At 39.5% G+C, this 20,698-nt stretch overlaps 1 protein-coding gene across 2 annotated transcripts in view; it reads left to right on the top strand.

Annotated features, from left to right (window-relative positions):
* The window catches only part of ILRUN (inflammation and lipid regulator with UBA-like and NBR1-like domains), a 100,273-nt gene that overhangs the window by 36,700 nt on the left and 42,875 nt on the right, over nucleotides 1-20,698 (top strand). The window contains exons 2-3 of one of the 2 annotated variants that reach the window (XM_037052803.1): nucleotides 7,285-7,439; nucleotides 14,052-14,249. In XM_037052803.1, the coding sequence (XP_036908698.1) occupies nucleotides 7,285-7,439; nucleotides 14,052-14,249 (353 nt within the window). The remainder of the gene's footprint in view (nucleotides 1-7,284; nucleotides 7,440-14,051; nucleotides 14,250-20,698) is intronic. The other variant, XM_037052804.1, reaches the window with a different exon arrangement.

Below are 20,698 nucleotides of genomic sequence, written 5' to 3'. Positions count from 1 at the left end.
TGGCTCTAGAGTTGCCTAATTTCGTGGTTCAACTGCAGCATCGAGGACACAGTAGTAATTTCCCTTCTCTGATCTATCATCCTCATATATCAGCTTCATCATTAGGGCTCCTGAGATTCCCAGCGGATCCCTTCATGTTCTCAAGATGGTTGTGGTAATTCTGTGCCTGAATTTTTTTGATATCCTCCAGTGGCAGTGAAAAGGGTATCTTCTCTTTTTTCTGCCTTCCTTTTGCATTTATATTTTTACTATAAACTTTTCAAACCTGTAGAAAATTCAAAAGAATCGTAGTGTGTATATACCCTATACTTACCACCTAGATTCAACATGGTTAACATTTTTTAAAAAGAGTTTATTTATTTATTTTTAGAGAGAGAGGGAGGGAAGAAGAAAGGGAGAGAAACATCAATGTGTGGTTGCCTCTCACACACCCTCTCTACTGGGGACCTGGCCCACAACCCAGGCATATGCCCTGATGGGGAATCGAACTGGTAACCTTTTGGTTTGTAGGCCTGTGTTCAATCCACTGAGCTATGCCATCAGGGCAACATTTTTTATTTAATTATTTTTTAATATGTAAAATTTTTTGTCATTTGAAGTTTGTAAATACTTATGACTCTTCTTCACCCTTAAGTGTTTCAGCATGCTCCTCCTAAAATAACCAGATTTTGATGTTGGAAAGCCTTAGTAAAAACTGCCATCTGTTTTGCTGGTCCTTTTTCTAGCAAGGTTTTCCAGTCATTCAGAGATAGGAAAGCCCTCCTGATTCCTGGTGAGGGGCCTGGGATGAGTACTGCTGGAAGCCCAAAGCCACCGCTGTTTGTGCTTCATTGCGTTGGTTCATTGTTTTGATTTCCCGTTTTAATTTGTGTCCAAATAAGATGGATTATTTTCTCTTGCTCATAAATAATTTGGATCTTTTTGAATTTCTTATTCAGAGAATGGAAAGAGAAGGTATCTAATTTTATGTCCTTGAGAATCTAAGCTAATATTACTCAGTCTTCCGGCATTCTTTTCTTTAATTCTGACTTTCTGATTTTAACTGTTTTCTGTTTCCATGTTTTTGGGTGATGTTCCTAACTGTATATTCAGTACATAGATGACTTTTTTAATAAGACCAATAATCTGGTTTATGTATGTATACATAGTACAGAAATAAATACTCTGTATTTGTGAACATATGCAGAGTTACGTATTTGACCACTTTCAAGAATTCAGCTTAAATGAGAAAATTGCAACTAATTTGCTTATGGAATTTATGATGGTAATATGTTCTTAAGGAAATCAAATGGTCATTGTTAATTACATAACTAGAAAATTCTGGGTAAGTTAAAAGCTTTATGCTTCTGAATAGATGTGGTTTTAAATTCTATTAATAGTTGATTCTACAATAATAAATTATCAATAATAGTAAATTTTACTAATAGAAGCAAGTTATTTACCTCTTAGTTAATTTGTGTCCTAATAACATGAAGGTTGGATGCTATTGCTTCTGAGTTACAAAACTGCATTTCATCAGGACACGCATATCAGCATCACCAAATTCTTCTGCTCTGAATCAGGTTTACCTGATAATTGGTACAGTTGAAACTGTATTGCGCACCAAACCCATTTTTCACCCCAAGTAGGAAAAGTTGCCTTGGTGTGAGAGGCAGTTGGAGTTATCCTTGTTTGAGTGTTCCTGGTTTGTCTCTGTCTGCTAGACCATACTAGAGGCGAGGGCTTTCCTTGTCTTGCTGTCTCTTCTATCCCTAGTCCCAAGTTGAGTGCCTAGCATATGAATAAATGCTCATTCATGAAATATTAGATGGGTGAACGACAGCCCAGGGCATACACACACCGCCTGGTGCAATCCTCACAGCCCACCTGGTAATATAAAATATAAGCCAACTTTATAATATAAAAAACTCCGTTTTGTGGAGAAGTAAATTGACATAGATGTTTAGCCACTTGTTCAAAGTCACACAGCCAGAAGTAGGAGCTGCCTCTTAATGCCATGTGAAATTTTACCAGTTTAACCATTTTTAAGTGTATAGTTCTGTCGGATTGAGTATGTTTCACAGTGTTGTGCAGCCATCACCGTCATTCATCTTAGCATGTGCCTTTTTCTCCATGGTTACACTGCCTCCCTTTGTTCTTCAGGGTGCTTTTAACCATCTAAAATCAGATTGAAAACTTGTTTTGAGCAAGAATAGTGATGGAACCTGGAAGGTTAAACATTCAGGCTGGCTGAATATTGAGTCAATGTTTTCCCTTTTGCATCTCCTCAGCCAGCTCTGTTCCATGCAGAATTTCTTGTGGGCTAATAATAGGTGAGTGTGTTCTTTTGAATGGTAATACATGCTGTCATGTCTGTTTGTACACTGGAGCTTACATTGGAGCTTTTTGGTCTATTCCTGTTGTTTTTTGACCCAGAAAGGCAGTGATCAAAAGGGTCCGAGTACAGAGAATCCATGCACTCACATTTTGAGCTGTGTATCTGTCTGATGGGTCAGAGCACCACTGGGCTAAAAGTCCACTCTCTGGAGGCCTCGTACTTAGAAAATGAATTTGCTTTGTCATCCTCCACTCCTGCTTCCTGCCAGGAGTCCAGTTCACTATTTTCAGTTTCACTTTGGACTTTATAAATTTTCCTTCTCTTTCTCTGGCTAAATTACCAATATAACATAAGTACAAATAAGCAGATTTGTTGGCTTGGCTGTGAGATGAGTTGGGACATGTGAAAGATTTGATGAGGCGAATGAATCTGCCTATGTAGGGTAACTGGATTTTTCCACTTGATGGTGTTTCTACTGCAGTGGTCTCAAAGTCCTGTCTGATACCAGGCAGAGGCAAGAGGTGAAATATGACACAGACTGAGAATGAGAATTGGCAGTTGTCCTGAGTACACAGTTTCTTCCCTCCCAAGTGTATTTTATAGCCAAGTGAACAGAAACTTTTCAGCAGGCTACTTGCTGGAGACTTGCAGCAAAAAAATGATCTTCATGTAAAGTCGGACACATAACTTCTATGAAAAAATTTCAGAAGAACAAAATGCAAACTAGTCTTATTTTTCTATCCCTAATTTTATCCCTGATCCCCAAATGTAATGCTGATTCCGCATGTATTCCTAAGCCTGTTTGTGGGATGGAGGGGTTGGGCTTCTCCAAGTTTGACCAGTCATATATATTCTTCACTTTGGATCATAGCCAGCTGGATCAGGAAGTTGCTGAGAAGACTAAAGTACCAGCCTTCCTATTGAATAGTCAAGCAAATAGGCACAGTTTGGCCACTGGCTCAGCTCTTCTCCATGTAAAATTTATCTAGCACATAAAGGACAGGCATGCAACTGGTGGTGTTGTAATTCCAGTCATTACTGACTAATATAATAGGCCACCATTGCATGAGGCTTGACTTGAGGTAACTGCTCTAAATATAGTCAGTCTTTCTGGCAGTTGCAAACACCTGGAGGAGCAGGTGGGCCTCCCAGCAGAAAAGGTACTTGCTGTTAATAGCTTGTCTGTTGAACAGTTGTGCACTGTCAGAACTTATTTCATGCTCTGTTTATACATAATTAAAAATAATTCATTGGTCCTGGCCGGTGTGGCTTAGTTGGCTGCAGCGATGTACTGTAAACTAAAAGGTTGCAGGCTTGACCTTGGTCAGCACACATATGGGACGCAGCCAATCTACATTTATCTCTAACATTGTTGTCTGTCTGTCTGTCTTTCTAAAAACAATGAAAAAGTCTTCTGGTGAAGGGGGATAAACAATTCACTGGATCCATTGGCTTATGGTTAGGATATGTTTACAAAAAATGCAATTCATGATGTTAGCCTACTGTAGGGACTGGGGATGATGTCACTAGCTTGAATAAGACTGTAAGAGAAGCAGTTAATGTAGTTACCAACAATTTCTTTGATCTCTCTAATGAACACAGCGTACTTAAACCCCTTAGTGGCTTTTGGTTTCTGGCACTGACACGACAAGCTGTCAGCTATGCCGTTCTGTCCAGTTAGGGACTCTGGTTTGTGTGCTTGCGCTAGATCCTTCTGGCCTAAGGGGGTTTATGAATAATTTAAAAGAACACCAACTTTTACAAACTGATGCTTCAAAGAAAGAAACTACAAATGTCTCAGAAACATGTAGAAGATACTTACTATCTCTCATAAAAAGAGAAAATCATTTTAAGACCTCACTGAGATCTTATTTTTTACCTTCAGATTGACAAAAATCTAAAACATTGGAGAAACACTGTTGAGCAAGTAGGGAAATAAACACTCATACACTCTTTTTTTTTTTTTAAAGATTTTATTTATTTATCATTAGAGAGGAAAGGAAGGAGAGAAGGAGAGAAACATCAATGTATGGTCGCCTCTCATGAGTCCCCTGCTGGGAACTGGCCCGCAACCCAGGCATGTGCCCTGACTGGGAATCGAACTGCGATCGTGTGGTTCGCAGGCCCGCGCTCAATCCACTGAGCTACACCAGCCAGGGCTACACTCATACACTCTTGATGGGAGCATTCATTAAGTATACAACTTTTAAAAAATATATATTTTATTGCTTATGCCATTACAGTTTTCCCAGTTTTCCCCCTTTGTTCTCTCCACCAGGTACCACCTATTCCTTTTGGCAATCCTCTCCTGCTTAGTTCATGTCCATGGTCATTCATATAAGGTCTTTGGATATTCCCATTTCCTATACTATTCTTAACATCCCCCTGTCTATTCTATACCTACCGATTTTTACCTCCTTTTTAAATTATATTTTACTGATTATGCTATTATAGTTGTCCTGATTTTCCCCCCTTTGACCCCCTCTACCCATAAACCTCACTGCAATCAAGCAATCCCCCAATCATTGTTCATGTCCATAGGTCATGCGTATACGTTCTTTGGATATTCTCTTCCCCCTACTATACTTTACACCTCTGTGGCTATTCTGTAACTACCGATTTGTACTTCTTAATTTCCTCACCTCTTTTCCCATTCTCTCCCTCTCCCCTCCCATCTGGCAACCTCCAGTAACTAACTACTTCTTATCTCTTGCTTTTTAAGAGTCTTTCTTTATCTTCAACCTTTGGCCTTTCAATAATGATGTGTCTCGGAGTACACCTCTTTGCATCCATCATAGTTAGGACTCTGCACTTCCTAGATTTGCTTGTCTGTTTCCTTCACCAAATTAGGGAAGTGTTCTTTCTTTCACCTTTTTTTTCCAGACAGATTTCCAATTTTTTGCTCTTTCTCTTCTTATGGCACCCCTATGAGGTGAATGTCGGACCTCTTAAAATTGTCTCAGAGGCTGTTTATACTATCCTCATTTTTTTAAATTCTTTTTTCTTCTTGTTGTTTTTTGTGGTTGTTTTTTTTGTTTGTTTGTGTTTTTGGCTTCCTTATGTTCCAAATCGTTGATTTGATTCTCAGCTTCATCCACTCTACTGTTGATTTCCTGTAAATTTTTATTTCACTTAGTGTTATCTTCAGTTGTGCCAGTGTATTTTTTATTCTGTTGCAGTACCCAGTGAGTTCCTTGAGCATCCTAACAACTCAACTAATGCTTTGAACTCTGCATCTGATAGATTGCTTACCTCCATTTTGTTTAGTTCTTTTTGGGGGGTTTATTTCTGTTCTTTCATTTGGGCCATATTTCTTTGTCTCTGCGTTTTGGCAGCCTCCTTATGTTTTTTGCTGTGCATTAGATAGACATGCTTTGACTCTCTTAGTAGTGTGGCCTATAGTAGACAAGTGCACCAGTTAGCTGGATGGGGTGGAGCCTTAGGTAGTTTCTGGGGGTAACCCGAGTGAACCAGGTTGTTGGAGTCTCTGATACGGTGTCGCCACTCTGTGGTTCTGTGTGGGGAAGGGCTCAGAATGGGGACAGTGCTGCTGTCTGGCTTCTGGTGTTTTTGTCTGGGAGGAAGCTGTTCCCTGGCACTCACCCTGGTGCTAGGCACTTCAGTTTCTCCCCACATGCCACTGGCGCCCTTCCAGCTGCTCTCCCGGTGCTGAAGCCTAGAGGGAGTGAGTCTGCATGCATCCTAGTCTGTGCCCTTTAAGGGAAGACTCCTTAGAAACCTGCAGTTTTTTCCGGTGGCCAACCCCCACTGGTTTTCACAGCCAGAAGTTATGGGGACTTATCTTCCTGGCCCTGGAACCCTGGGCTGTGTGGTCTGGTCTGGGATCCCTCCCTCCCGAGAGATCCCTCCTGATTTTTATGCCCGAGGGATCCCTCCTGATTTTTATCTACCACACATGGATATGGGACTGCCTGTTTCCCATCTCTGAGTGTCTCTGCATCTCTACCCTTCCTACATGTTTGGATGAGTGTGACTTCGTTAATTCCTTGGTTGTCAGACTTCTGTACAGCTCCATGTTTCTGAATATTGTGAGTGATTCTCATTTTGTAGTCTAGCTGTAATTTTTGCTGTGGTTGTGTGAGGAGGTGAGCCATATTTACTTATGCCTCATCCTGACCAGAAGTCTCTTAAGCATACAAGTTTATTGAGGGAAATTTAGGTATATACAGAAACCATACCCTTTGACCTAGTGGTATGACTTACAGGGATTTCTCTTATAGATGCACTTGTGTGTATAAGCCTATTTATGGAAGAATTAAAGCTTGGAAACAAACTCAAAAGTGGTCTATAGATAGACCACTATACATAAAATTATGTATCTATATAATGGATACAGATCCAAAAACCAGTGAGGATACTCATTATGCACTAACATAAAGATGTCCTCATGACAGTAGTGAAAGAATAAAGCAAAAGGCAATGAATAATATGCTACTGATTGTGTAAAGGGGGCAAAATGAGACTATATATTACTTTGTTTGTATGTGCATAAGAAAGTTATGCAAAGGTATTTAAGTAAGTTATGAACAATTATGTGTATGTGGAGGAAAGGAGATAGGAGGGGTATTTTTCACTATATGAAATTTTTAAACTTTGTGCATATACCGCTTTTTTACAAAATTAGGATGTTTCAAATTTCTGTCATAGCTGCAGAGGAATTCTCTTCATTGACTTGCTGGACTCATACTTGCTATCCTTTTGGGTAAGAGGGAAATTTCCTCATGTTTTAGCCAGTGGTGCTGTTTGTTGCTTTTTATGTGGGTATTTTTGGTGAAAATGGTGCACAAGTTGTTGGTCCTGGTGTTTTTCCTGTTGTTCCTCAGCCAAAACCATTGGCTCTGAACAAGAGCCTTAGGTTCTTTTACAAACCCTAAGAAACTGGCCTTTTCCTTTTTTTGACAGTTAGGATGGACAGAACTGAACTCTTTTACCTTTTCTCTTTGTAGGAACCTACAAGCAGCAATTGGCGCCTATTACGACTTCGAGAGCCCAAACATCAGTATGCCCTCTATGTCTTTTGTTGAAGATGTCACCATAGGAGAAGGGGAGTCAATACCTCCTGATACTCAGTTTATAAAAACATGGCGGATCCAGAATTCTGGTAAATACGTAGTGGGCAATTCTCCTTGTCCAGTTTTCTTTTTCTTAGTAGTTTTAGAATGTGATTGTATAACTCTTGAGATTTTTCTTACACATGATGTAGCATTTCTTATACTCATATGATGACTAAACATCAACAAAATATCTCTTGCCCCATATTAGGAAAAACAGTTTAGGTCTTGATGGCATCTGAACACAATTCAATACTCATTTGATACCAGTAACTTGGCCTGTGTATGGTAGTTGTACTCCAAGCCCTTAATTCTGCTCTAGTTCTTCTGCCAGTCATTTCCATCAGGCTAGTGGAGGTACAGCCGTGAATAGAACAAGGTAGCTAGAATAAGAGCTGTGAGCTCATTTCTTTACAACCACAGGAGATTCAGTCTGAAATTTCATTGAAGTATCTGAGACATTAATACACTTTGAAAAATATGGTGAGAACTGTGGGGATTTGCTTATAATGGGAAAGTTGGAAAGATGGAGAAATTCTTTTTTTAAAGCATTGTTTTTGGTATATTGCTGACTTTAAGAAAAAATAAAATTAATCTAACCATAGTTCTTTGAAAATGGTGTTTGAGTATGTGTCTGGTAACTGTTAACTATAATCTTTGAACTGTTAAATTTTTTTCTAACAACTTTTTAAATTTGAGTGGGTTTAGTATTCTTTGTCCCATCCCATAACAATTTATGCTGACTGGGTGAGGATGCTTTAACATCCTTGTTTTTGAGACAGAAATTCTAAGAGAGAGAAAAGTAGGCAAAAGGATATCTAGCTGAAAATTAGGGGTTGTGGGGATACCCTTGGTAGCAAGTAATCTGATAATGAGATGTAAAATACTGTGGGCTCAAACTCTGTAGAAGTACATTTTTATTGGCTATTTACTTTTCAGTTCTTTGTATTTCTTTTATGATGGGGAAAGACTGGCTAAGCTAGACTTTTATAAAATAACTAATATACCAAATTATTATTCTTAGGGTTTTTTGGCTTATTTAGAAGCAATTCTCCCTTGGATACAGGTTCAGTGAGTCATGGAGCAAATGCACATCATTGGACCTGACCTGGTGTTATAGGTGACTGCGGACATCTGTGGCTCTGTAAAATTTTTATTAGCTTCTTCTCTCTTTTGGTTATAACAGTGTGGCGCATTGTTACTTTGAGAGGCATGTGGTATGATGGGAAAATAGTTGTATTTTTAATTTTTCTTGAAATTCTTACTTGTTTGAAGTTTGATTATCTTTGCCTAGTTTCTTTCTTAATGACTTCCTACTTTTAAAAATATGAAAACAATGTCTTTAATTCTGCTTCTATTAATATGTTTCTTCTTTGTATTATTAAACCTGTAGTTACTGATCAAAAAGTGTTTTTGAGCCCTTGCTGGTGTGGCTCAGTGCCAGCCTGTGAACCCAAGGGTCGCCTCTTGGTGCCCCATCAGGGCACGTGCCTGGGTTGTAGACCAGGCCCCATTTGGGGGCGTGTGAGGGGCAGCCTATCGATACATCTCTCACACATTGCTGTTTCTCTCCCTCTCTTTCTTCCTCCCTCCCCCTCTTTCTAAAAGTAAATAAATAAAATTATTTAAAAATTTTTAAGTGCTTTTGAAACTTATACATGAAATTTTTAAATGTGACATTTATTTAGAAAGTGTGAAATGTTCAAAAGTTTTACTTAGTTTTTTTAAAAATTCATCTAAGGCCTTGTTATTTATAGTGAAAATGGTGTGGACTTCCATGAGGTCATTATAGTGCTTTTAAATATTACAAGTTGTTAGAGTAGTATTGAAATATTTTAAATACTAACTTGTTGCAGAATAACTATTTTCTATTTTAGAAAACCTCTTGGCCCTGGCTGGTGTAGCTCAGTGGATTGAGTGCGGGCCTGCAAACCAGGCAGTCGAGGTTCAATTCCCACTCAGGGCACGTGCCTGGGTTGCAGGCCAGTTCCCTGCAGGCCAACTCCCAGCAGGGGACGCACGAAAGGCAACCATACATTGATGTTTCTCTCCCTCTCTCCTTCCCTTCCCGTCTAAAGATAAATAAATAATAAAATATTTTAAAAAAAGAAACATTCATTCAGTTTCTTTAAAAAAAAAAAGAAAGAAGACCTCTTGGTATATCGGCTCATTCACTAGACAGTGACGGGGGCTTAATGGGGAGAGGGGGCGTTAGAGGGAGGATGACCATAAAATGGCTAGGCTGTAAAATAGGAACCCCAAAGAGCCTGCCTTTCCCTTTGATGTGGAGGAAATCTGTATTGGTGGGCCTGGCTGCCTTTCCCTCCTGTTTTTACATACTAACTTCAGTTTAAAACAGCCTGTGGGGCTGCAGCCTTTTTTCCTCTGAACAGCATTTTTTGTTCCTGAATGCCTCTAGAAAAGTTGGGCCACAATTGCTAGAAATGTACCTTTCAAAGTACTTTGAATAAATAGTTTTTTTATTCTTCTGGAATTTGTTCAACCAGTTGTAAAATAGTTTTCTATATATACGTTAAATGTTTTCCATCTGATTAAGGAGAACCTGGCCTCCAATAACTGAGTGATGGGTGTGTTATTAGAGGACAAGTGTGCATGTGTACTGGTTCTTTGGCACCATCCTAATCTGGAACCAGAGTAAAAACACAGAAGTAGGGTAGGCCTTTGCTATTTCTTCTCTGGTTCTCCTATTCTCATTCGTAATCTTCCCTAAGAGGTAGTGCTCACTGAAAGAGTTTCATAAGTAATTTTCGTGATCCTCTGCTGTCATGTTTTCGGCATGCCAGGTATTCAGATATACAACAGATGAGATTAATAGAAACTGCACATAGCTGTCCCAACAGCTTCCCCAAAGAAGATAAATGTCACACATTCTTTAAAATTAAACTGCTAATACTGTTTAAATCCTTAGATTAAGACCACAGAAAAACAGGCGTGAGACATCTAATGACACAGGTGCCAAATTTCATGATCCAAACTTTTGTCACTGTTTTAAGTGTTAGAATTGTGGGAAATTTGAGCAGGAAACTTTGCATTGGAGTTTAAGGTAAAAATTTGAAACTGTCCCTCTAAAGATGTGAGTAGACAATACTCTTTACTAACCTACACAGCTGCTTCTAAGCTGTTACAGCCATGCTGTGTAGTCCAAGTGTAGTGAATGTCAAGCTGAGCGTGAATGATAACTCTGGGGTTTCTCTGACTTTGGTGAAGTGGTTTTTTGTTGTTGTTGTTGTTTTAAGACTTTCTATTTATTTCTTTTTAGACAGAGGGGAAGGGAGGAGAAAGTGCACGAGAAACATTGGTGTGTGGTTGCCTCTTGCACGCCCCCAGCTGGGGACCTGGCCTGCAACCCAGTCATGTGCCCTGACTGACCCAGGCCAGTGCTCAATTTTCAGGGCTGGTGAAGTGGTTGTGATTGTCATGTGAGAGTGGTTTTACAGGCATCTTTATTTTTTGAACTACATAGAAATTATATAAAACAAGAGTTGAAGAAGAATTTGAGAAGGAATAACTATTCCTCCATTTTTCTTTTGGCTCCTTAAAATCGTAAATTTTCTTCCTTTCTCTTCTGCATGATTGTAGAGATCATTCTGCTCCATTCATTCAACATATTCTATGTTCTAGTCATTTCATCAGGTACAGAGAGGTAATGGTGACAAAATCAGTGAAGGTCTCTGTTTTTATGCCACTTAATTTGAAATGCAATCTCCAAACTTTTGGGATTAAAAAAGAATAGGGGATTTTCACTGAGGTGTGTTGCCTTCTGCATTGCTCTTTGGATGCCCCTTACTGTCTCAAAGCTATTTTTGTAATCACATACGTAGTAAGTTTTAGGATTTCTGGAACTGCTGGGCTTTTATTTAATTTTTGCCATGCTCTCAAAATTGCAAAATTGGGGGAGCTGGTTTTACTTTTTATTTCTTAAATGAAATTATATTCCATGGCAACTGGAGAAACACAACCTTAATCGTATGCATGCCTGTGACAATTTTGGAAAGTCATAAAATACAGATTAGTCTTTCTTTTCATATATATATATTCATTCCCCATTAAGCCAGTTTGTAACAGACTTAATTTGAAGCTTGTTGTGTTGTACTTCTCAAATCCTGGTTTTAGGTGTACTTAGCCAGGTGGAATCAGTATCTTTGACTCTTTCAGAGTCACCTGACCTAACAGTTCAGGCTGTAAGAACTGTATGTCATAGTGAATTATTGGTACCTCTTAGAAGACGGGTGATAGTTCTTTAGTTCATAGTAAATTAACACTTCAGAGTTGATGGTGTGTGCTCTTCCAATTTTTTTCAAGAGGCTCTCTAAGTACCACATCAGTAGGGCATGTAGCATACTAAAATAATCAGGACTGTAGCTGCATAATTTAACATGAATCATGTAATGTTTTACCAACTAATTCAGTTCTCCCTGGAATAGAGCAGCACTTCCTCTTTGCATAGCTGAGAGATCTGACCCAAGTATTTCCCACACCTAGATAGTCACGGTTTACCTTATCTTCTTACAAGTTCATTCAACAAATTTTGTTATGTTCAAGTCATTTGATCAGATACAGGGAGAAAATGGCAACAAAATCAATGTTTTTATGTCACTTGATTTAAAATGCAATCTCCAAACTTTATAGGGGTTTTCATATGAACAGGTACTGTCTTGTTACAGGTAGGTGTGTGTGTCTGTCTGTGTTTGAGAGAATAATTGTGAATTCAGCCCTACAGCAGGGTCTAATTTTCCTCTTGGATCTTGATCTTTTAAAAGACCAACATTTTCCGCCCTGGCTGGTGTAGCTCAGTGGATTGAGCACAGGCCTGTGAATAACAGGATCACAGTTCGATTCCCAGTCAGGGCACATGCCGGGGTTGCAGGCCAGTTCCCAGCAGGGGATGTACGAGAGGCAACCATACATTGATATTTCTCTCCCTCAATCCTTCCCTTCCCCTCCAAGGATGGGTGAATGGAATCTTAAAAAAAAAAAAGACCACCCTGGCTGGAGTAGCTCATTGGATTGAGCGTGGGCCTGTGAACCACACGATCGTGGTTGGATTCCCAGTCAGGGCACATGCCTGGGTTGCAGGCCAGTTCCTAGCAGGGGACTCACAAGAGGCAACCATACATTGATACTTCTCTCCTTCTCTCCTTCCGTTCCCCTCTAAAGATAAATAAATAAAATCTTAAAAAAAAAAAGACCAACCTTTTCCAAGATGCTTTATGTCAGCTGCTATACTCTTGGTATATAACAGGTATGCTTTTTCCAGGCCATAGGCCCCAGAAATGAAAAATAAAATTTGCATATATTACCAGTGTATCATCCACACCCTTTCCACCAGCTGCAGTTGCTCTCTGTAGTGTTTAACTTAAGAGGACACTTCACTGACAGTTTTTCTTAAGAGGGAATGACAGAGCATACTGGCCGCTGCTTCATTTGCTATCCCTGCAGACCCAAGGGCCAGAGAGGGTGCTGTTAATAATGGGGCTGAGACTGCAGCACTAGAGCTCTGGTTGCTTTTCTCTCGTTCTCTTTTCAACAGTAAGCCATCATGCATGTCAAAACCAGCCTGGTGAGTACTATTAGGTAAATTTCAAGCACACTATATCCTGCCATATCCATCTTTTCATAATGATGTGTTTGTATAATGAACATTTATCCCTCAGAAAGATATATAGATGTTTCTGTTTATGGTAAAAAGGAGTGTATTGGAGATACCTCACAAGAAATATCACATCTAATCACTGTGTGGCTCCCTATGACTAGTCAGAGCAAGTTGATATAGAGATTTCTCATTTTGCATTAGTTTACATGAAAATAGGTAAACAGGAGTTGGTGCCAAATAAGATCTTTGCCACTTCCAAAGGAGGAGGGACATTTCTGCCAAAGCCATTTCCCTGTAGTGACAGTTCTGTCCTTTGTATAAGCACCTCTCACTGGTGCTGTCCCACACAGTTCATTGTGTTCTGATCAGGGGAGTTCGCCACACTGTCCGTGTTTTCCCTGTTACTGTTAGAACCTGCACGTGGAACTTGCACTTGACTCCTCCGTCTTGTATTTACAGAGTCTCTTGAGCCTAGGTCTTTTCATAATTAAGGACTCTAGAGGCAAAGTCATACATACATCAGGGAAGAAATGGTTTTAAAGTGAAAACATCGTAGAAATCACTCCTTATGTGTTTCACCTCCTTGTTTGGATGAAAAAACTGGGGAAAATCAGACATATTTTTACTATGAATTTCAGCTTAAAAAGTTAGAGGGAAAATGGGTATGTGTTACCTCTTAGCAGAGAAAGCAGTCCTTTGAAGACGTGGCTCTGTGCTTGTTTTCATGGCTCTTTGTGTGTATCATTTTAGTTTCTACGGATGTAGCGTGATGTGTGGCCTTCCCTGGGGTCACTTGAAAATCTTCTGGAGGAACTGCCTTGTTTTTGCTGTCTGTGTCTTCTCTTAGGGATAGCCTGTTGGTCAGAGGTTATTTACTCTGATGATTCCCTGTGATCGGTCATGTGAGGTGTTACATAGCTTAGGGATATGTGGGCGGTATTACATGTGTGAGAGACAAACAGGAGGCTTCTTCTATGGCTTGGTAATGAACTGCACCAAGCAGAAGACCACTGATTACCTAACACTTTTTTCTTTTGCTTGAACTCAGGAGCAGAGGCCTGGCCTCCAGGGGTTTGTCTTAAATATGTCGGGGGAGACCAGTTTGGACACGTGAATATGGTGATGGTGAGATCGCTAGAGCCCCAAGAGATTGCAGATGTCAGCGTCCAGATGTGCAGCCCTAGCAGAGCAGGAATGTATCAGGGACAGTGGCGGATGTGCACTGCTACAGGACTCTACTATGGAGGTGAGTATGTCCCTATGCAGCCCAGGGTGAAGGAATTAAGGTAACATCTTACTGCACCCCCAGTGTTGCTCATAGAGCCTGTCAAATTACATAACAGGGCATGGCCTCTCTTAAACAGTCACTTCATGGAGGTGAGTGACTTGAATTTAATGACTGGTTGGTTCAGTCTAGTCAGCTCTCCCTTTTACACTAGGATTTTAGTTAAAATATAGTTAATTGTATGAGATATATCTTGCATTGTAAACAATAATTTAGTAATGTTGCTATTTTTATTGTATAATCTAGCAGGTGCTAAAAGAACACTGAAGGCAGTCTTTGTTCACAGAATTTCTAGATACAAGTCACATAAAAAAAGATAGTGCACAAAATGTGCATGATTCCTTCAACCTGATGATTGTCAAGCTACTAACACCTCTCAGGCTTTCTGTTCTTTGCCAAACTTTCCGAACAAATTGATCTGTACTCACCATCCTTTCTTCCTGTTTTCCATTTATTCTTCAACCCAATCTGTTCTTTACCCAGTCCAGTGAAATGTTTTTTTATTAGTGACTGTCCAGTTTCCAGGTCTAGCAGGCTTTATACTAATTGACCTCTATCATTTGGCATCATATTCCAAAGGCTTTTTGACATGTGCACCTTCCTAGAGTCACATTGTTTCTGTTCTCTCTCTCAGCGTTCTTGCTCTGTCTCTTTCTAGTCTTATCTTTGCCTTGAGAGTACTAGATTCTGAGCTGGGCTTCGATCATGCTCAGTGACCTCATTTACCCACATGGCTTCAACTGTTAGCAATATAGAGCATATGAGGTGATGCTCAAATTCATATCTGTGACTGCAAACTGTTTTTGGAGCATCAGACCTGTGTATTAATTGCTTATGGACAGAACACCTGGGTATTCTGTAGATTTCTGAATTTTAATATTTCCCAGGCAAACTTACATTCTTCTCATTGGCACCTCAGTGAGATGATCAGGCCAGAAACCTTGGAATCATCTTTGTTCTGTTTTTGTCTGTCTTACTATCCTTAGTCACAGATCAATCCCTATTGGTTCCACTACATCTCATGTCCTGGAAATCCGAAGAAAAATAAATAGCTAACAGTTCTTGCACTCAAGGGGCTTTAAACTGGTCTCATGACTAGTGGGACCTTTGGAGTTATTTGAAGGGGTCTTGGAATTAAAATTCTCAGGTTTTTGCAGACAGTGGAAACTTTGAATATTTTTATAGCCTCAGAAATATTTAATGTTAGGAAAGGTATCTTATAGTGCTTATGCAACATTGTTCTTTGTCTAAACTTTTGTACCTGCTCTAATAAAAAGCCAAGCTCCTTGGCATGGGGCTTAAGCCTCCTCACAGTTTGGCCCGGTCTTGCTTTCACTTTTCATTTTTAGTCACCTCCTTACTCCCCTGCAGCCAGTCTCCAAATAGACTCCATTTGCTTTCACTTCTCCATGCTCTTCCTTATGTTGTTCCTATTCCCTAAAATATCTTTTCCTTTCTTTCTAATAAACTCCTGCACATCCTTAAGACCTTGAAGTCAAGTCACACTTCCCTCTTCCCTCTTTCCCCCTTGCTTACTCTTCTCACTGCTCCAAGGAAATGTCTCTCCCTTTTTCATTAAATTATACACATGCTTGTTGTTGTTTAATACATTGTGTTTGAGGTGTTTGTTTACTTATCCTTTTCCCCTGCTAGGCTGTGAACTATTTGTTGAATAACAAATGAACATATACTCCGGTATCAGAATGGAGAGAGATTATTTGTCTCTTTCCTCTGGACTCTGTTTTCAGGTCACCTCTCTTTATTTATTTTTAGAGAGAAGGGAAGGGATAGAGAAAGAGAAGCATCAATTAGCTGCCTCTTGCACACCCCCAACTAGGGGCCTGGCCTGCAACCCAGGCACGTGCCCTGACTGGGAGTCAAATGCCACATTTCAGTTTGCAGGCCACTGCTCAACCCACCAAGCCACACCAGCCAGGGCTCAAGAATCTTACCTGCACAGTTGAAAGTAGTTTCTCCCACTGCTTAGCTCTCATTGCATTCTCTCTTTCTCTTTCTGTCCTTTGCTTCTCTTTGGCACTTAACTTCTTACCACTCAGTTAATGTGATGAATGACTCATATCATCTTTAAAATTTAAGGTAATATATACATGTCTCATTTATTTCTGTAACTCTTCAAAAAGCTGAGCTCAGTGCGAAGCAGAGAGTGGCTACTCAATAGATTTTTAAAAATGAATGTTAGCATTTTTAAGGGAGGGAGAAGAAATAACATACATGACTTTTTTAAAAAGTCCCTTTGATGCAAAGATACTGCTTCTTAGTGTTCTCCAGTGTTTGAGAATACTAGTCTCGTTCCGTGTGTGTGTTTAGTGTTCAAAATAATTATTAGTATGTGTACATTAAATTTGTACGTGTAACATCCCTTCAAACTCTGGAAGTGGACATTGTGTAAATGAACTGCTGTGGAGGCAGCAAAGTGTTTAAACCCTTTCTCGGTCATGTAGTCTGCCTGTCAGGACTTTATGAAATCTGAAAGCTTTAAGGGGTCTTGATAATTTATCTGATTCCATGCTTTTTCAAGCCTTTTTCTTAATCAGTGGAACCCTTTCCTTGATAGTAGCTTATATGAATGCCCCCTCCAAATAAGGGGACAAGATCAAAGGAAAACTGGTTTTGTTGGGTAGAAAGCCTCCGTGGCCCGAGTTGCCTGCTCCGTGACCGCCGGGGCTCCGTGGTGGGTAGTTGGCGAGCCCTTTGTCTGTTCCAGTATAGAAGGTAATTTTACAAACTTACTGTATTTCATTGAATTTAGGTTACTGTTGATTATAAAACACACTATGATAATAGAGATGTTAGTTGGTAGAAAGTACATATAATATACATAAAAAAACACAACTAAGAACCTGCCATGTTACCCGTGGTTGGCTCTTCCCAGTTTTGTTTTTTGTTGTTGTTGTTGTTTGTTTATTTGTTTGTTTTTTCTCATTCTTCTTAGCTTGTTAGCTCATTGAGTGTAGTTGGCGGTAAGAATTTGGAATGTGGGACTTGGTTGCCTGGGCATGAACTTGGACAAGTTAGGTAACTTCTCTGTGCTTTATCTTTCTGTTTTAACAATAAACCTTGTATTTTTTGTTTGTTTTGTTTTTGGTGGGGTGGTCTGTCTGTAGTCTTTAGATCTTCTCTAGAAAGAATCCATTCTTATTTTTATAATAACACCTAGGGTGTTTCAGCTCATTTCTCTTCCTCAAAAGAAATTTTTGCTGCATTTAATCATTTACAAATGAGTTTTCTTTTCCCATTTTAGGTCAGTTGTACTCTCAGTCTCTCAAGGGATGTTGTGTGGAAAGTTCTTCATGAGGTGGGCGTGCTATAAGACACTTGGCCCTCTCTCACTAAATACCTCTAACTTCTTACGTTCGTCTTTACTGCTAACCCTGCTCTCCCTCCACACACATATGTAGTTCCCTTGGTTGAGAAGCACTAAGTATCTGATTTATAACAGGCATATGTTCAAGCCCAAACATTTTACTTTATCTTCCTTTTATGAACTTTTGCTTTTTAGATGAAAGCAATGCTATCTGATACCTGCTGTATGTCAGGCATTGTTTCAGGCTTTTTGCATATCAATTACCTTATGAAGGAAGTATTAGCAACATTTTATGGGTAAGGAAACTAAAGACCTGAGATAATTAATGATTTGTTTAAGAGTCAGTAAAAGTTATAAATTAGGCATAATTTATAGTTATAAAATACAAAAGTAGTTTTATAATCTTTCACTAATTTGATCATCAGTACTATATGGGGTTCTCAGGAAAACTTTGGCTCCTGGGTATTGATACTTGTCAGGGTTTAGGGAAGAAGTCCACTCTTCATTTCTATACTGAATGGGACTGGAGGTGAGGGTGAGGGTGAGTTTGGCAGGCCACCTCTTAGGTAGTTGGGTAAATATTGGTGTTCCCCCAAGGAATTTTTGCCTGCCAGGAGATACACAGTTCCTGTCGGACAGTTGGCTCTTGGGAAGAAGTAAGAGCATGAGCAGTTGTGCCCATTTTAGTCTTGGTACCAATAGTAACATGCCCTCCCTCTTCCTAGCAGAGTGCTCTCTTTCACAATTCTACAGGAGAGATTGACCCCTGCACTGTGGTAGTTTCTTACAAATCCTTTAATTAAGCTAAGGTCAAGTGATACTCTTGCTGTCATGTGTTAATGAGGGCTTCTCCCACTTGAGTTAGCTATTCTTGTTAAATACTTCATGGTACGTGGGTCCCTAGGAACATTTCATATGTAGATTAAATACTTATACATTATTCATTTAGTTTTCCAGAGTTTAGAAATGGAACTTCCCTCATTAAGCTCCCAAACTGTAATACAAGGTCTGTCCTGAAGGGATTCAGCCATGTAGTAAGAAAAATAGAGATGTTTATTGAAGAAGATACAACAAGATACAAGAAACATGTCAGTCTCCTTCAAAGTAGGCACCTTGGGGCTTCACACAGTTCTCCTAATCTCCATCAGCTGCCCCCATTGTATTTTCCTGAATCTCATCCATATTCTGAAGTCTCTTCCCTGTTGAAGGTGATTTTAGTTTGGGGAAAACCAGAAGTTGCAAGAGAGCAAATCTGGGCTATAGGGGGTTGAGTCACCTGGGTGATTTGATGTTTTACAAAAAAAACTCCGCACAAGACGTGATGCATGAGCTGCCAATCAACAGTTGGCAATTGCTGCATCCTCCGAATCATTCAAAGTTTCCATGGGGGAATGTTTAATTTAAGCTTAACGCAAAATTTGATGCAAATTTGTTGCTCTACTCACTCAGTCATTTTGAATGCAACGGCCACACAGTACACATGTTCACTCAGTGATACCTACCACCCCCACTGACTGGTACTGTGAAGTCATCGTTCATTCATGCACATTCCAGTCCACTCTCCTTGGTTGTCAGGTTACACCGATACTGTGAAAACCATTCTCGTTAATATTAATAGCTGGACTTTTTCTCATATGTCCCACATATTAGGAAAGTTATTGGGTGCTCTATGTAAACACTACGCTTATTTCCTAAAACCTGTATTAAGTACTTTTTCTGGCTTCTCCATTTTATAGAAAGTCCTACCTAGCTAGTATTTCAGGACCTCATTCTTTTATATTTTAATCCATCATGTTATAAAAGAAGCTCTGGTTTCTTATAGACTTTCTCTAGGTTCCACATAGAAGTCTTGTGTTTAGATACTATTCTGTTTGACATTTCTGCCGACTATTCACCCCAACTTTAACATATCTCTCTTTCATGTTGGACTGAAAAAACCTACCTCATTTANATAGAATGTCCTCCCTAGCTAGTATTTCAGGACCTCATTCTTTTATATTTTAATCCATCATGTTATAAAAGAAGCTCTGGTTTCTTATAGACTTTCTCTAGGTTCCACATAGAAGTCTTGTGTTTAGATACTATTCTGTTTGACATTTCTGCCGACTATTCACCCCAACTTTAACATATCTCTCTTTCATGTTGGACTGAAAAAACCTACCTCATTTAATTCTAGAAGATCAAGGTGCCCTGTTTCATTTCTGATCTCTAGAATTCTCTAATATCAGAAGTGTGAGTAACCCTTAAAAACAACAGTTTTTTTTAAAAAAAAGATTTTATTTATTTTTAGAGATAGGCAAGAGAGGGAGAGAAATGATAATTGGTTGCCTCTTTCACACATTCCAACTGCGGACCAGACCTGCAACCCAGGCATGTACCTTGACCAGGAATCGAACTGGTAACCTTTTACTTTGTGGGATAATGCTCAATGAAGTGATCAAGGCCAGTGAGGACAGATTTCTTTTTAAAATATATATTAATATATATTATTTATTAATATATAATTATTTATTGATATATATTTAATATTATATATTATTTATTTTTAAAAATATATATGTTAATATATATTATTTATTTATCTTTAGAGGGGAAGGGAAGGAGAGGAGGGGAGAAATATCAATGTATGATTGCCTCTCATAGTTCCCTGCTGGGAACTGGCCTGAAACCCAGGCATGTGCCCTGACTGGGAATCGAACCACGATCATGTGGTTCACAGTCCCGTGCTCATTCCACTGAGCTACACCAGCCAGGGCTTTTTAAATATATTTTATTGATTATGCCATTACACTTGTCCCATTTCCCCCCTTCATTCCCCTCCACCTTGCATACCCCCTTCCCCACAATTCCCCCCCTTTAGTTCATGTCCATGAGTCACAGGTTCTTTAGATTCTACATTTTCCATACTATTCTTGCCCTCCCCCCTATCTATTTTCTACCTACCATCTATGCTACTTATTCTCTGTACCTTCTTCCCCCTTCTCCTCCTCCCACTCCCCTGTTGCTAACCCTCCATGTGATCTCCATTTCTGTGGCTCCACTCCTGATCTAGCTGTCTGCTTAGCTTGCTTTTGTTTTAGTTGTG

Source organism: Sturnira hondurensis, unplaced genomic scaffold, assembly GCF_014824575.4.
Source record: "Sturnira hondurensis isolate 20B ecotype Veracruz unplaced genomic scaffold, ASM1482457v3 Scaffold0007578, whole genome shotgun sequence".
NCBI lineage: Eukaryota > Metazoa > Chordata > Mammalia > Chiroptera > Phyllostomidae > Sturnira > Sturnira hondurensis.
Note: the sequence above shows the minus strand (reverse complement) of the source record. Positions and strands in the feature narration are given on the sequence as shown.